The following is an 18,180-nucleotide window of genomic DNA, read 5'->3' on the forward strand; positions in this document are numbered from 1 at the left end:
ACTATGCTTCCCATAAGGTGCAAATTAGTCCATTCAAATTTATTTGGAGAAAACCTAATTGTATAGGACAGAAAGACTGAAACATCTTAAGACCGTAGACACAGATTCCTTAAACTTTGTGTGCATATAATGTTGAGAGGTTCTGTTTCGTAAATGTGATAAAAGGTGAAGCTGATGCCTGCTTAGGAATCTAATGTCTGCTTTTAGCCATATATGTGGTCTTTAATCTCCTAGGACCTGGTGTCCACATATGTGGACATCACATTTTGGGTTGTCTACACCGAAATTTCTTTGTGCCTCTCACGTCTGTGTGTGACCTTGGCGACTATGTGGCATTAAAGTGAGAATTAACCACCAGCGTTTAAATGTCAATGTAACACTGGTGGTGCAATACTAGTAGTGAGCATGTAAGACCTGTTAGTGCTACTTCTTGCCTTCTTTGCATGTAGTACAGGCAGAATAGTTACCTTTAGCCACAGTACGAGGACAGAAGGGAAATATGGGCCAGATCGGACAGGTTCTAGATTCGTAGGAGCCAAGGGTGTATGACAACAGCGGACTCGTATGCAATAGGTGTAGAAAACACAATTGCATTTATTAGCAATTATTACAGTTCAGCAGGTTGTGCACATTTAACAAAAGTAGAGCACTTCTCAGGTCCTCAAAACCAATCCCATCCAAATAAGCAAAGGGAAAAAACCTGACCTGAGGACCAGGCCAGAACACAGTAGTTCAACATTTAAGCTATCGTGTCTGTAACTTATTATTACTACTAGTTGCTTGTAGTGTTTCTAAATTTCTTTCAAAATATTCTATGTTGTACAACAAATTATTCTAATTTCAAAGGGAAAAGGTGCATAGGAAACACACATTTAAAATAATACAAAATAGCTCAGCAGTGCATTAAAAATACACACTGGCTTGAGGCTTATCAAGTTTCAGCTAAATAAAGTGCAGGTGAAGGCACTTAATTTCTCGTTGCTTATACTTATAGGTTGTGTCCAAATTCATGGGCTGCATCCTCCTGAGGACCCGGCCTTCGCGGTGTACGTGGGCCGGGTCCTCAGAAGGTCGGGTAGGCCGGAAGTAAACGGCTGGGGAAATTAGATGGTCTAGCCTTCTGATTAGCGTCACCGCTGTCTCGGTGGAGTTTAATAAACTCGGCCGTCTGCTCCTTGCTATCTAAAATATAACAGGACACTGGCGTAAATTCTCGACCGTCTCATACTTCTGTTTAATCAGTTTTCTGTTTGACGTTTATTCAGCTGTGTAAAAACCAAGGAGGAACCCAACCGGGGGATTAATAAAGTTTTATTTTATCTAATCTAATCTAATAACTTTAATCTCAGCCAAACTGATTGACTCACGAACAAATAAAACACTGAAAAAAGCCCAACAATAACATTTTTAGGTTGTCTGAGTGACTTATATATTACGTTTAACCTGAGTAGCGAAAGTCCACGGTGATCTGAAAATGATGTACCGGGAGTTGTGCCGTTCTCGGCGGCTTCAGTGACCCTCGAGCTCCCGACTAGCTATTGAGCTGGTGGGTAGCAGACGTCTCCGAAAACGTCGAAGCACTTGTGCAAATATGCGATATCTTGATAAACCGAGCAGATATTTGATGTTTACACAGCTACTTTCTCGCCTGAAAATATGTTAAAAGTTTATTTTGTGGCCCAGAAAGATTAGTAAGAGTAATTTTAAAACTTAGTAGCGGCCGCCGTTGTTGGAAACTGGAGTTTGGCTGGGCCACGCTATGAATTCTGGGATATGGTAGGCCACGAAGGACACACCCGACCCATCCTTCAAATTTGGGGGAAAGGAGGACGCATTTGTCGGCTGCATTCGGAGGAGACTACGTGGCATGAAAAGGGGAAAAAAAACACAACAATGCTTGGACACTGCTAGCACGGGGCACCTACACAAAGGCAAAGCAGGAGATGAAGCATAGCTGAATATGTTTCCAAACCAACTTCATTCTAAGCCAAAGACTAGAAAATATGGTGAAACATATCTTCCCTTTGGTTTCACCTGCACAAGTGCCAAGGTAGGTCTCCCTTGTAGAATTGATTTTCCCTTCGTCGGGAGCACCGCTGGGCTGTTCAAATCATGGACAAACAGTATCCCACATTCTCGATTTTTAGTTCACAAACACTTGTTGTAATAACTAACTACTCCTGACATTTTGGAGATGTTTGCTCTTTATACAGTAAAGTTACAGTGGGATACAAATAACATCAGGCTGATCCTGCCACGATTTGTTCCCCCTGTCTAAATCACAGACAAACAGTATCCCACAGCTGTTTATGTTTTTAAACCCATTTTGCACAGAGAGGCATTTTTTTGAAAAATGTATTGATAGCAATGTTGAATATTATTACACAGGAAAAAACAACTACATGTAAAATAATTACACCGTGACGCCTCTGACTTTGTAAATAGAGGGACAGTAACTGCGTGTGTAAAACCTGAAGATAGAATAATAAAAAAAATACTGTTAATCTGACTGTCATTCTGCAATTCATCTCATGTAAACAATAACGTGGCGCACAGCTGACGTGAAAAAAAGACACATACCTTTAACGTTCGTGACGAACTCTGTATTCCTTGTCCACACGTAAAGGCAAAAAATTAGTTTTAAAAAATCTCAGTTTTCGGTGATTCGTCCGATTACGTGTGGACGAAACAGCTGCGTTTTCAAAAATACCCGTGTAGGTGCGGACGTAGCGTAAAAGAGTTAGTAGTTTATTTTCTTACTACCTGCAGATTACTTGTATTGGCTTAATTGTTTACTAAATGTTTGAGGTGTGAAATAAACCGCAATTGAGCAAAATATGGGCGTGCGTGGTTGGAGGATGTGTTAATGCGTGCGTGCGTGTGTACGCGCGGGAGGGGGGGGGGGGGCGAGCATTTTTCTTGTAAAACAAAGGGGGGCCCAGCAAAAAAAGTTTGGGAACCACTGACATATACATATGTACATATTAATTAAACATATGTTTACATGCTTTTTATCAGTATTTATTATAATTAACTTTGTTTTTATCAAATTTTATTTCCATTGTGAGAGTATGAATATTTATACTTTTAATCCCGTTTTTAACAACGGGTTCGTTCTATTAGTCAGTCGTACTGATGAAGCCTCAGTGGCAGACTTATTCGCTCTACAGCTTTAGCATAGCAGAAAATTTCATTTCGACTTGATATTCAAGCATGAAGTCATACTGAAGGGAAAAGTTCGAACTCTGCTCACACTATTACTCCTCCCTTTCTAAGGCTGGCTGAAAGCGCTTTGCCCTTGAGCAATGGCTTCCTCTGCCACTTGAGCAACAAACTCACGTTTTTACCCTTCAGGCTATCTGATTGGTTCTATCTGTCTCTTATTTCAATAGGCTATCAGTAGGAGTTCTCAGACACACCTTGTTTACCCTTGAGGAAATATTATCCATTTTATCCTTTCTCACCTCACTGCTCACTGTACACAACTTTAGCCATGTTGACTTGGTCTGCTGCTGAAATGTTTTTATAACAGATTATTTATGTGCTAGATTTTCAGTTTATCTGTTGGGGCTGGAAACAGACATTAGCCTAAGGCACAGATGCTTTGAAAGCCAAAATAAGTTGTGTAATATGAACAGAAAGCCAATAATCTAAGTGCTCTACTCCTGGCAAAATTTATTGACATTAGATCACTGCTTGCTTTGGCATCATATTAAAACAGAAATAATAATGGAATATGTTTTCCCAGAATTGCTTTTCCAAATTTAAAGTATGACATTACACTTTCTGGCACCGGCATGCTCAAACAGTTTTGGATTATGATTTAAAAATATATAAATAAAAAAAAAATATATATATATTTATTCCAGAATGATCATGTGAGAATGTGCGGTTTTCTGTTTCTCTGTGTTGCTCATGTGACGGACTGGCAACCTGTCTAGGGTGCACCCCAGAGATGTTGGGGATTTTTCTGCCTAAAAAGGAGGTTAAATAGAAACTAAACCTAAAATAAAAATATACTTTTTTTGTTTGAAAAAAAGGGATGTGCTGTTACAAATCAAGTTTGGTGAATGATCAGCTTTTGCTTTACGATGTTTGTGTGACATATAAAAAACCCAGACGCTGGAGTGGAAGTGGGAGATAATGAATGGATGGATACAAAAAAAACCCCATCCACTTTATGTCTTTAATCTAAATCTAAAGTGCCCACTCCCATCTTTTTTAAGTCTTCTGTAATGTTGTGCTGCTGGTTGTCACGCTCGTCCGAAACAGTTCCACCCGATAGCCATTAGCATTAAGCTTCTGTAGGCGGTGCATTGTTTGACGAAGCATTAACATGACAGTCCAAATTTCATATTTCACAAATTGATCCCTGTTCACAAAGTCACACCTAGTCCTCCAGTAGCCTTTCAGTGTGTAATCAAGTCATAAAAGAAACAAAGAAAAAGCAATTGAGTATAAAAAGCTGAGCACCAAAGGTAATTCATAAATGTGTGCCAGCACATTAACCACAGCAACACATGTTAATGCATATGAAGTGACACTGATTTGTCAGTGTAATTGTTTGTGTTTGATAACGTACTTCAAAGGCTTCAAAGACCAGACTGTATCTGCGTCCTGCTTTGTTTGAAGCTTATCCTTTTGTTCAGAATCCTATATGCATAATGCACATCTCCAGCAGTGCATGAGCTGTCTTTCCAACAACGATAATATAAGAGCGACAAACATATTTTCAAGCCAGTGGATTTTGGCTCAAGCTTCCTTTTATGTAATTTCTGTGGACCAATGCCCATCCTGAATAAAGGCACAAGTGTTGTAGTGATGAATTTGGTTTTTTGTTACTTTCTTCTGCCTTATGCATGGCTGTCCTCTGCAAATATGTGATGTAAAGAAAAGAAAAAAAAAAAGATAAACATAATTAAAATAATGTATTCAACTTCCTAAACCAAATTCATTCTCCTATAAACCGCTTTGCATTTTTACCCTTGTTTCAAAAAGATAAACCAAAATAAAATCAATGATATCTTTACGCAAACCTACTCACTCTTTATTTGATGAAGTCCTCTCCTATTTTCTTCCATTGCTACTTTGCACTTTACCATTAAATATTGGTGTTATTTTATAGCTTTAGGCAAACAAAAGGATTTCTTTTTTAGTTGTAAAGCATTGATTTGTCGCATGTCAATATGACCTGCTGACCACATCTCTAAATTGAGTTTTGTGTTGACATACAGCCCCACTTATCACGTTTCTTTCCTTTTTATTTCACAAGTAAATCACAGACATATGTGACAAATCTAATGATAATGCCACGGTAAAGTCTATTCTGGCCTTTGGTTATGAAGCTCAAACAGGCCTGTTCATGGTGGCTGTCTTAAGATGTCGCTTGTTGTGTGGTTCCTTGTTTTGATGAACCTCGAAGAAGGATGCTTACTGTGACCCTCATGCTAAGCCACTGTCCTTTTTTGAGACACATGTTTATGTTTTGCGTTATAGCAGGAACAGGATCTTAACCAGTAATCTACTGAGCATGTGCAAAATAGTGAAGCTATCAGCCTGCCTTGACTACAGCTAGAATCATATGAAAGGGACATGATATAATATCACTTGGTCCTTGACAGGTTCTAAAATAATTGAAATAAATCTTCAGATGAGCAACAACATGTGTCACACTTTCTTTCTTTCTCTTATTTAGCATAACTGGACCAAAATTCAGAAGAAGTGTGTGTGAAAAAAAAAACAGCCCGTTATTCAGTAGCATGCACAACTACCTTTAGCAGTAGTACATTGAAGTAAACATTTTCTGTATGACTATCCGTCTCTTATGTTGTTGTGGGGGAACTTTGGCCCACTCTTCTTTACATTGTTGCTTCTATGCATTGAGGTTTGCAGGCATGCATTTATTTTAAGGTCCCACCAAAGAATTTCACTTAGGTTGAGGTCTGGACTTTGTCTGGGCCATTGCAGCACCTTGATTCTTTTCCAGGCATTGTGTTGTAGATTTGCTGCTGTGCTTGGGACAGACTCACATTTGACTCCAGAAAGCAAACCCAAATCATCACTCCTCTAATGCCATGCTTGAGAGGTAATGAGGTGTTTGTGGTGCATCGTGGCCAAACATCTCCACTTTGGTCATATTAGTCCAAAGGACGTTGTTCCAAAGTCTTGAGGTGTTTTTTGATGTAACTTTACAAAGCTTAGCTGTGCTGCTATGTTCTTTTTAAAGTGAACAGACTTTCCCCTGTAAACCCTTCCAAACAAGTCATGCTTGCTCAGTCTTTTTCTTTATTGTACTGTGATGAACTTTAACATTTAACATTCTAACTGAAGCCTGTGATAGTGCAAGATGTAGCTCTTTGATTTTTTGCAATTTCTCTGAGCATTGCACAGTCTGACCTTGGGCTCAATTTACCGGGATGTCTGCTCTTAGAAACAGCTCAACTTGGTGAATCTTTGTCACTGTAGAATGAATGATGGACTTCAAATTGTTTAGAAATGACATTATAAATCTACCCATATTGATGAGCAGCATTGCTTCTCCAAGATCCCTGATGATGTCTGTATTAATGCACACCTGAGTGCTTCAGACCAGTAAATTACCAAAACATCTGCTTTTATAGAGACGTTCACACTTGCTAATAATCAATTATTCAATTCAATTCAATTTTTAACACCTGGATACTGTCTGTTGTAAGCTGTGTATACTTAATTTTCCACATGACATTCTTTATTACATAGATACTTAGACTGTAGATTGGTTGTTATATATGGGGAATACATTCATTTTTTAACAGGATAAAAAACAATTAAAACAAATATGTTCTGTAAGTTTTTTCTGTTAATGCAACATGAGTCTAGATTTGTTGGAAAGCCCAAGGTCTCTCAAGCTGATTGCTTTTATACGTGTGTACCATGTTAATATTTTTGAACCCACATTGTCACAGGGCATGAGTCATCTGTCTGTCTGTCAAATAATAGAAAAGAATATAATATGCGGTAAGAGTGAATGAATGTGAAAGTTCTGTGTGAATCCAGAACTTTCACATTTTCCCTAGTAGAAGGAGTCTTCTTTAATATTTTAAGAACAGCACACACCAGAGAGGGCCAGTCGTCAATTTGTTCCTCTGACAGACCATCGGGAAAACAGGCTTACGGAGAAGGTGACTTTCATCACAAACAGCTTTTCATCTAATCCTGGCAGATGTCCATCTATAAAGTATTCCAATGGCTGAGATCCTGGTGCCATGACATTTTTACCAAGTAGGCTCTCATTTTGTGAGAATTAGATATGGAAGAGGTGTTGTGATCTTCCTTTTATCATGCAGATATAAAACGGCTCCAGATAAATGTTTGTGCTCCATGTACGGGGAAACTATTTGGACTAGAAACACTTTAGAAAGTAGAAATTTAAAAACATGTCACACCAGGAAACCGAGGTTTGAGTTTTTTTAATTAAAATTTTTCCTCAGTGTTTCTTTTTTTTTTTTTTTTACTTCAAACAACTTTATAAGTTTTAGAAAAATATAGTTTGGATCAAAGTGCAACCATTTACACAAACATAAACAGACGTTAGAAAGTTCTTTCCTGCGTCACCAGAATGATGACTTCTGATCAATCTAAAGGCTTTGGAAAACACAACACTTCTATAAAGATCCCAAAGTGACAACTTTTCGTTTTGCAACGCACACTGTATCCTTCATGTGTTAATTATGAACGACAGAGTGCCACACTGACAGTGAATGACTGTCTTAATCTCACTGCCTGTTGTGGAAAATAAAGATTTGCAATTAAATGATTAGAAAAAATCGCTACAGAACAAGTTCACCTCCTGGCTGGGGAATGCACTGGTCAGCAAAAGTAATTAAGGCTAACCACACAGAGATACTGTTAATGTTTATAACTGTCTATATCAAAGATGTGATACACCTGACTTTCCTTTATCTGTGTCTCAGAAAATGTTCATATCAAAACCCGTCTGGTAGTTGAAGTAGTCCTCTGTGCATTTCATGAAGCCACACTGTTGTTGTAAACCTTCTCCATTTCATTCCTGTCAGCTCCCAACAACAAAGGCTCATGCTTTGCATTTGTTCAATCCCAGAATGTACAACCGTCAACATCTCACATGTAATAATTAAAAGGGAACTACACGGCCTTTGTAATAAGGCAGTAAAATATTTGTCTCCTTTGTTTATGACAGTTATTAGACACTGAAAGGCGTGCATTTAGTTCATACTGTTGACTGCACAGATAAACCTTCGTGTGCATTTGGGTGTGTGAGAGTGAAACAGAACATTTAATGCGTGCTTCACAAGTTACACACTAATGGAACAGGGCCTCAGTGTGAACCCACAAATGATCATTCTTCAGCTGTGTCACAATTGCCAAGTCAACTATGGTTTCCTGTGCGTATACCTAATAAGCATTGTGCCACTTGATTGTTAGGCATTTCTCTGCAGATGATTGATTGGGACATGTCGCTTTCTTCCAGTCTTGTAAATTCTGATCAAGAACTGGCTCATAATTTCGACAAAACAGAAAAGAGATCATGTTAGCGACAGATAGGCGAAGAAGAGCGGGGGATTATGGATGTTTTAAGAAATAACAAGACAGACTAAACAAGTAGGCAGATGGGGTCATCACAGGATTAAATTAAGTTCGTTTTTCTTCTTTTCTTTCTTGAATCACACTTGACAAGCTTGTTAGAATAGAAATAATCACTTTGTGAGTGCAGTCAGCCTAAGCAGCTTCTATTACATCTTACCAGAAGATTACGCAGAGGTAACATGAGTGGTTTATAGTACAGATCACAGAAATCAATGCCTGCAGCACAGATTCTTTGTCTCTGAGAGTAGGCTATAGAGCTTTAATCTAGTCAGCCACTGTCACCCCCTGCTGGGATAAGATGATCCACTGTTCAGCATCAGAGAGACAGAGACAAAAAACTATACATCTTATATATCTTTTTCTATGTTCCAAGAAATATCTGTGAAGGGCTTCGCTGAGAAACACAACTACGGTTTCCCCAAGATAACAAAGTGATTCTCTCTCCCAGCCTGGATTCATTTTAGATTTAAAGCTGCACAACCAAACATTTTTTGTATATCCAGCATATTTCATCACTGCATATACCATATAAAAGATGTCGCTAAGAGACAAACTCATAAATAATCAGTGTTTTCACCCACAAATTTCATTTTATTTCCAGCACTCTCAAAACTTAAAAAAAGAAGAAAAGTCAGTTATGAATAACAAAAACACAAGCCGATCTCGTCTGACATACCAATAATGTGTCAGTGTTTACAGCTTGTTCAGTTGGTGAAGATGACCAAGAAAAAACATAAACCAAACCTTTTACAAACTCTTACGTGAACTTAATCCCTGGAAACTGGAAAGTATTTTGGGGGATTTAGTTCACATAAATTCAGAGCATTTTCTGTCCAAATGGCACCTCCTTCTCTGTGCATACGCATACATAGGCTGTATCCCAATTCAGGGTCTGCAGCCTTAAAGGCCGCATTTTAAGGCCAATTATGTCACTGCGATGAAGGCTGTCCCAATTCAAAGGCTGCTCAAAATCCGGCCCTCAAATGCGTCCTTTATTTCCCTGAATTTTAAGGATGTGGCGGTGTAGACCTCGTGGCCCAACATATCCCAGAATGCATAGCGCTGCGGTGGGTGTGGATAATTTTGCCGAAAAAAACGGCAGATGAGGGGCGCCCGAAGAGTAAACTTTAAGTAAGTAATGAATATTATGTCACTTATTTATGTGTTTAATAATGAAGAACATTAAAACATTACTGTTGGCCACATGTCGGCAAAGTTATGTAACATTAGTGACGTTTGTACTAACTTGTCTGTAAAGCCTTTACTTTAAAATATACGCTGTTCAATAGCTGACCTTAATCTTACAGAGAATGATCAAAGCTCATGTAGAAACAAACAAACAAATGAGCAAAAGATTTTCTCCTTCATTTCTGTCAAACAAAGCTGTATGAAATGTTTCCAGCTGTTAGTATCATGGTTGCTAGGCAACCTGGGCAGCGCAACGGAGGCTAGACTGTCCCATTTCACAAGCCTCGCACTTCCGGCCTTAGCGGTCTTTAAGTACACCCCTTGAGGATCGTTGAGGCTGCGTACTTTAAGGCTGCAGACCCTGAATTGGGATACAGCCATACCGTCCTCCCATTTGCTAAAGTGACATCAGGAAGCACAGCCCTGCACAGAGATGAGACTGTGCATCCTCTCATCTTTGCAATAAGCAATAGCAAAGTGTGATGACGCGCGGGTGACTTCTTTCGTCTTTTTCACATGCTGGTACTTGCATAACTTTTAATCGGTCCATTGTGATGAGGCTACACGGTTACTTCGGATTGTTGTGATGCCTTCAAGGATCACTTGATTTTGTTTTCAAGGGTACTTTTTTTCAGCAGCTGAAAAGACCTTGTTATTTTATCTTCCGTGTTGTGTTATCTGGTTGGATGAAATTTTCAATTTTAATAAAAACCCTGTATTTAACACACATATACACATATATACATTATACATATACATATGTAAAATGTCAATCATATATATTTCACCTCTGTAATGTTCTGGATATTTATAATTGAGCTTAAACTGGAACCACATAGTTTCCTTTGGGATTATTAAGGTGTTCTGATTCTGATACGCACTTGCTGGCACAACTCATAGCTAATGAATTAGTAACATTACTGGATGTAAAAAGAGCCTCGTGGAGAAGATAAGCCATTCACTTCTCTTTGAAAAATTGCATGTGCAACTGGATAAACTATTTGAGATTAACAATGCCCAGCATAAAGTTGCAAAGAATTTGGAGATCTCATCATCTGCAGTACATAAAATAATTAAAAGATTCAGAGGATCTGGAGGAGATCTCTGACCACATGGGACAAGGACAAAAACCTGTTTTGAATGATCTTTGAGGCTGTAGATTATTTAAAAATATACAATTGTTTAGTGGAAATCTCTTTATGGCATAGGCACACACTTTATAGCTAAACTACTCTGCCAAAAATAACCCAAAATCTACATAAATATAGTGCCTAACTTAGACCCAAGTTTATGGGTTTATTTATTCAGAGATAGTCTGTGATGAAAAGGAAAAATCTTGTCTGCGGTCTTAGAATTAAGGTTTTGATGTTGTTTAGTGCACCACTTAGTTTGAACCACTCAGTCGTTTGTTTGTTTGTTTTTTTAAAAAGAAGAAGTCTTTCTTATTTCAACAATATAATACTAAAATACACTCTGCATGCATTATAGCAGTATGAATCTGTAGCAAGGTGTTAAGCTGGTCTGCCCAAAGTGCCCACACAAGTGACCTACTGAATATATTGAGTATATTATGACACAAAAACTCCTATAAAGGAGGTGCGAAACCTTTTATTTGCCTTCATAACTGAAGCAATTTCCCCCCTGAGTTCACACATGCTTACAGCCTGTTGTTAAGAGGTGATGCAACACCATGGTAACAGGTGCCTGTCAAGTTTCTTCTTTCTTTTTTTTCTCTTTTTTTGTTGCAGTCCATGCCATCAAATTAAATCTGAGCACATATTTAGTTAAATGCCTGCATCCTGTTTTTATCCAGTGTTGTAACTTTTCTTTTTCCTAAATTAGGTTTTAGAAACTTTACCATATTCATTACCATTGCTTGACATTTGAAATGCTCTTCACATTTAATGAGAGCAGCAGACGGCCTTCAGCCCATATAAAGATTCCCCTTCTGCTTTAAGTAAATATATGCAAGAAGGAATGCGTCGCTTTACTAAACCCTCACATTCTTGACTAAACCTACTCAGTATTTGCTAGCACAGTAGCCAATGATGTTATATTCACATAATATAATTAGTAGCCTCATCATTTTGCAGAAAAAAATCCAAATGCATCCACCCATTCAGTGGAACGTGTTGTAACAGCTGTGATATACATCTGTTTTATCGCTGTTTCATATGGTGTAGCCGTTCCATGTCTGAACCTTTGATGCAGTTCTTTTGTTGATGTTTTGACTGCAGGAGTCCACCTGGATTTACCTGTTTTCCTTCATTGCGTTGCCCGCAATGCTACAGCTGTGTGTGCTGCCCTTCCTCCCCGAGAGTCCTCGCTACCTGCTGATGGAGAGGAGGGATGAGGCTGGAGCGGAAAAAGGTATTCCATAAACAACACTTAAGAACATCTGCAAAATGCAGTCCGGCTGACACAAGAGGCTTTGGTGTCTCATTGTGGTTATTATATTTGAAAACTCTGCTGTTGCTCTTTACAACAACTACTACACATTACCACTCTTTTAGAGTTAGAAAAAATGTCTTAAGAAGTAAGACTGTCACTGTCACTCAGGTGACTGAAGTATATCTGCAGGGACCAGACAGAGTTTTTTAGTGAAACAGAAGTTCATGATTGCTTTTCCACTGGTGAGATTTGTGGCTTTTAGAGTGTTTTATGCTGTTTTCAGATATTTCAGTGTACAGAAGACTAGCTACACAATTTTCACAAGTGAAAGTTTTGCTTTATATAAATACTTCAGCTTTTAATACTGGCCAAGGTTTTAAGAGGACCAAATCAGAGAGTGAATTCTTGAATTCTTCACTTTTAAATGTAAAAATATATTCTTAAATACAGCTTTCAAATACTAAATTAAAGACTCAGAGATGGCTTCACATCTTTATTTATGATTGTAAAGCAGTTTCAAAAAAGAAGTGCATTGGTAATGTGAGTTAAATAAACTGTGACTCTCAGTGGTTTTAATTCTACACATAATTGGTTATTATTATTATTTTTTCACAGCAGACATTTTGACATGCTACATTTGGAATTTATTGCAGCCATTATTAATATAACTGTTTTTTCTTATATAATAAGTGATAAAGCTGGGTGTGTGAAAAGTCTTTTAGTTACCTTTTTTTAACTGACTTACTGCTACTTTTGCAACCTAAATCATATCCAAGTAGTTTATTTAAAATCAGCTCTTATTTTTCCCGTTGCTGGAAGCACTGGTAGCTGGTTGCTTTTACTTTTTAATGTAGAAAATCAATGTAAAGACTGACTTTAGTTTGAAACTGGTAAAAAAATGTGTTTGCTATGCTGATGACAGAAAGAAACTACCAAACATATACAGGCCTTTATGTAAAATACAATGAGAGCAAAGAACCATAAAATCTAAAATCTGTTTTAATATTCAGTCATATATTACTATACCATTTCCAAAAAGGTTGGGATGCTGTGTAAAATGGAAATAGAAACAGAATGAAATGCAAATTTCATAAACCAATATTTTATTTTTTTCATGTTTTAACAGTGAGAGCTTGTATTTCACAAAAAAATATTAGCAGACACGGGAGAAAGGAAAAGAAGTGTAATAAAAACAAGCCTTGTATTAGGCTGAATACCAAAAATAAGGCAAGGTGAAACAAGGGAGGAACTAAACTAACCTAAACTGGGAAAAAATCCTAGGATCAACTATAAAAACAATGACATGAGACAATATCATGAAACTGAACAGGAACATGCAAAACGTAAACAAGAAATAATCAAAACATGAGCATGAACCTGAACAGTGTTAAGAAAAACTGTAACTTGCTGTGACTTGACGCAAAGTAAACAGATGAACCGACACTGAACAGATGAAGACAGAGGACTTAAATACACAGAAGGGTAATGATGGAAGTGGAAACACCTGGGGAAACACAGCTGACACGAATGAACATGACGCCACAGGGGAAGTAAAATTAAACACAATGAAAATGGAAACACCAGTCTCAAGTAAAACAGGAAACATAATTGAACGTAGAGATGAGAACACAAGCTTGACAATAGAACATGGAAACACGCACACACAACAGACTGGGGAGACACAGAACACAAGGAGAGACACGTGGGAACAGATAAGGGAGACGAAAGCAGGGGTATAACTAAGCGTTAAACATAGAGGACAGGACAGACTTACACAGAAGACAGGAAATGACTCATAAACATGGAGACATGGATGAAACATAAGCTATAATAAAACTCAACTAAACCCTAACTAAATAATAACACAAGAAGTTAACATTATTGCAATCTAACATAAGAAAATCAAGAATACAAAATAAACTCAAAATGCTGGATCACAGATTCAGCCCCTGACAATAATATTCCTTAAAATCATGGATACTTTGAATATTTAGTACAGTACATATCATCAAAAGATTCCAGGACTTGAGAGACGTACACAAAGGACAAGACTGAAGAGCTGTGAATTTCACGGCCTCAGGCAGCACTGCATTAAGAACAGGCATGATTCTGTGATGGGCTCAGAAATACTTCCAGGAACCAATGTCTGTAACCACAGTTCACCATGTCATCTACAATAGCAGGGTAAAGCTCTATCAGGAAGAACAAAGACACATTATGAACATGATCCTGTCATGTGATGAGGAACAAGGACCCAAACACAGACTCAGAGGGCAGGAAAGGTGTCACATAAAGTGCTCCTTTAATAATTGAAGTGAGTCCAGTATAACAGGGCGTGTATACAGGCAGTCTGACAAGAGGGAAATTGAAACTGGGACTACATATGCACACAAAGACACTGAGGTTTAATCAAGGGAAGAGGAAACAGGAGAGGAACAAGGAAGAACTGGAACTAATTAAGCCCAGTGATTCAAAGGAAGTAAAACTGAATACAAACCACAGGCAACTGGGAATTACAAAATAAAATAGGTAAGTAAGTAACTCAACTGGAAAACTTGTAACACAAATAGACAGGGACTTAACAAGAAAACACTAAGGAACCTAGAGTGATACATACACTAAAATCACGGCACAGTACACTGAACCGAAAACAGCATAACAACTCTCACAGCAATCAAAATGAAAGAATAATAGAAACAACAAAACTCAACCCTCAATAGTAATAAAAACTGAAGGGCAAGAGGATAGGATAACAATGAGAGGCAAATAAAAAAAAATCTTAACAAACAGAAAACTCAAAATAACCAAACTCCCACACCATGACAGATACCCTGTCTTCTCTGGGCCAAAGCTCATTTAAATTGGATTGAGGCAAAGTGTAAAACTGTTCTGTGTTTAAATACATCAAAATTTTAAATTGGTTTTGGAAAACATGAACACCACACCTCTGGACTACGGAGGAGAAAAAATGTCCAAGCGTTCAAGAGCCTGCATCTCTGATGGTATATGGGTGCACTAGTGCCTATGCATAGATAGCATGTATATTTAGATATTGCATATTTCTGCAAGACAATGTAAAACTACAAACAGCATGGCTTTGCACTGAACTAGCCTGCAGTCCAGACATTTCACCAGTTGAAAACATTTGTTGCCACAAAATGGCAAGCATTCCTCTCCTGAAAGTCCATCCTCTTTTAATTGAGTAATTCAGTTCCTTAGTTACTCAATTAAAATTCTGGTTTTCTATTTTACAAATCTTTTTTTTGATACCTCACAAATCATTGATTGGAGGTATAAATGTCTTGTACAATCTTTTATATATATATATATATATATATATATATATATATATATATATATATATTCTGTTTCAAATGCACTGATTCAGTGCCTTTAAACCACAGTAAGCTGCAGCTGCCAGAGAGGCAGAGAGATACTTAAAATCACAGCACATCTTCATCTTTCTGACCTCAAACAAAGGAAAGAAATGAGGAGATGGTCTTTTGCATATTTTTTGGCTCTTATGACACAATAGGGGAAATAAAAAGTTGCCCTTGAATGTTATGTCCCAGTTAAGAGTTTTATCCATGTTTTGAAACTGCGTAGACCCTTAACCTTTAATTTGCAGCTACATTTTCACAGAAATGTTTCATTTGAAACAAATGCAAATGAAAATTATTCATTACTTTTTAATCATGTCTTTTTAGTATTCTGCTTTTGAAAATGTTTTCAAATCACCTATTTTTACTTTTTTGGTATTCCGATTGCACAGCTGCGAAAGGCAGTAAATATCAGAAAAAAACGGCAGTCAATCAGCTGCTTTTTATGAAGCATGAGAAATACATACATTATTTATTGCAGCAATCTTTGCACAGTTGTGTTACATTTCCCCTTAGACCTTACTCAAACAATAATTTATTCTCACTAACCACAACCTTTTCCAACAATTTGTTTTTTTGTACCTTACCTATACATTGGCCATAGTAAAAGGTTACAGGTGCAAAATTATAAAAGGTTTTCATAACTATTACAAATATTTCAAGCTTCAAAAAGAGAATATTATATAAATGCTGTGACATGAAAAGGCACAGCATGGATTAAAGGCATACGTAGCTCAAACTGCATGTGTTAATGAAGTATAAAGAAAAATGTAATTTCAAACAAAACTTTAATGAATTTGGTCTCTGGGGTGGTTTGAGCTGTTTCATGCCTGCGTCCATACATTATAGATTGGTAATCTCTGAAGGTTTGGTGGCTTACAGTTTATTCTTTGTAAAATTGAACATGATCTTTGATTCTTTTGAACATGTTGTGCATGAAGGTCTCAGAGGACAAAGCAGTATTTATGATGATGGTGTCGTATGATAAAATTAATGATCAAAAATACAATTAAATGGAATAAACAGATTTATTATGCAGCAATAGACATGTTACCAAATAGTAGTGATAATAATAATTGGTTGGTCTAATGGGCTTCTTTGAAAACACATTCTAGTTCTGCAGTGTCTTTTATCTGCACACTTTATGTGAAAATTCAAGGAGAGTACCCTTACCTTTCACGATGGAACACTGTTTGTTTAGCTCTGGTTTTGTCTTTTGTTGCTGCTTCCTTTGTGTAATAAATTCCTACCTTGAGTATTTCCAACAAGTTAGAACCAAAGAAATGTGTTTTTGTTGCTTTTATCTTACAAAAAAGACAAAAAGAGAGGTGAACAAGTCCAGAAACCAACTGCAGAAAAGCATGATGTTATAAATTTAAAGTTTCTAAATCTTTTATTTATATAATTCTGTCTTACTTTTTATTACAATTGGATTAAAACAGTGTGCCTCCAGTGCTGTAGTGGTTAACACATTTGCTTGGCAAGGAAAGGGTTGCTGGTTTTAATCCCAGCTGGAGACACAAATCCTCTTTAGGGCTTTTTCAGGAAGGGCAGCTAGTGCATAACAACTAGTGCAAGCCCTACCGGCTGTCATCACCCCTTGTGGCAAGGGTGAAGCTGGAAGCAGCTTTTTCATACTAACATTAAATAACTGATGAAGCGATGAATGGTTGGGTAAAGACTTCTTGCTTTCTTATTGTCTCTACAAGTGCCCATAAGACTTTAATTTAACACACAATGCTTTCCCCAACAAATAATCTGCTTAGTTACTGAGTGATATTACTAAAACTTACAATATCTGACTTTTTAGGGAAACTGATGGGCGTCGTAGACGAGTGTTGTTGTTTTTTTAGTGAAGTAAAATGCAACCAGTGCAATGTTTGCAGAACTTCTACTCACAGATAATTTACAATTTAAAGGTATCACAGAGAGGTGAGCTATGCATTGCTTCTTTTAAGCATTTTTGTAGGTCGCCTCATGGTTGAACAGTGGTTAGTACAGTTGCCTCACAGTAAGATCAGTTCCACCATCCAGCCAGGGTCTGTCGAGTATGCATGTTCTCTCCAGGTACTCTGGGTTCCTCCCAAAGTCTAAAGATGATGATTCTAAATGGTTCCCTGTCTCTATGTGTTAGCCCTGTGACAGAGTTTTGACCTGTCTAGGGTGTACCTTGCCACTTGCCCTAAGACAGCTGGGAGAGTCTCCAGCTCCCCTGTGACCCTGAATCGGATAAGTGGAAGAGAATGGATGTTGACAACAGGCAGAGACACAGAATACAGCAGCATCAACCTTTAAATTCTGGCAGCTGTATCCTAACACACACAACATTTTACTTCACCTTGAGACTAACTTTAAATATTCTGTTTCACACTTGTCTCCATGACGATTTTATTGCCAGTGTAAAACTGCAGAACCGACAAGCCCATCGTGGTTCTTTAAAGCTCCTTTGTTAACACCACATCCCTCCACCTTGTGGCACTGTGAGTCTTTGGTCACAACAGTGACACAGAGTGGAGCCCTGCAGTTCTCAGTAACACAGGATGGCTGCATGGGGACAGTGACACTGTTGAACAACTCACCTTACTCCAACAGATATCGATATCAAGTCACACCTACT

At 37.7% G+C, this 18,180-nt stretch overlaps 1 protein-coding gene across 5 annotated transcripts in view; it reads left to right on the plus strand.

The window, feature by feature from the left end:
- The window catches only part of slc2a9l2 (solute carrier family 2 member 9, like 2), a 99,912-nt gene that overhangs the window by 27,967 nt on the left and 53,765 nt on the right, over positions 1–18,180 (plus strand). For all 5 annotated transcript variants that reach the window (XM_085159121.1, XM_085159118.1, XM_085159119.1 and 2 more), the window contains exon 7: positions 12,030–12,162. In XM_085159121.1, coding sequence (XP_085015247.1) covers positions 12,030–12,162 — 133 coding nt within the window. The remainder of the gene's footprint in view (positions 1–12,029; positions 12,163–18,180) is intronic.

This window comes from Neolamprologus multifasciatus, chromosome 5 (genome assembly GCF_963576455.1).
Source record: "Neolamprologus multifasciatus chromosome 5, fNeoMul1.2, whole genome shotgun sequence".
Lineage (NCBI taxonomy): Eukaryota > Metazoa > Chordata > Actinopteri > Cichliformes > Cichlidae > Neolamprologus > Neolamprologus multifasciatus.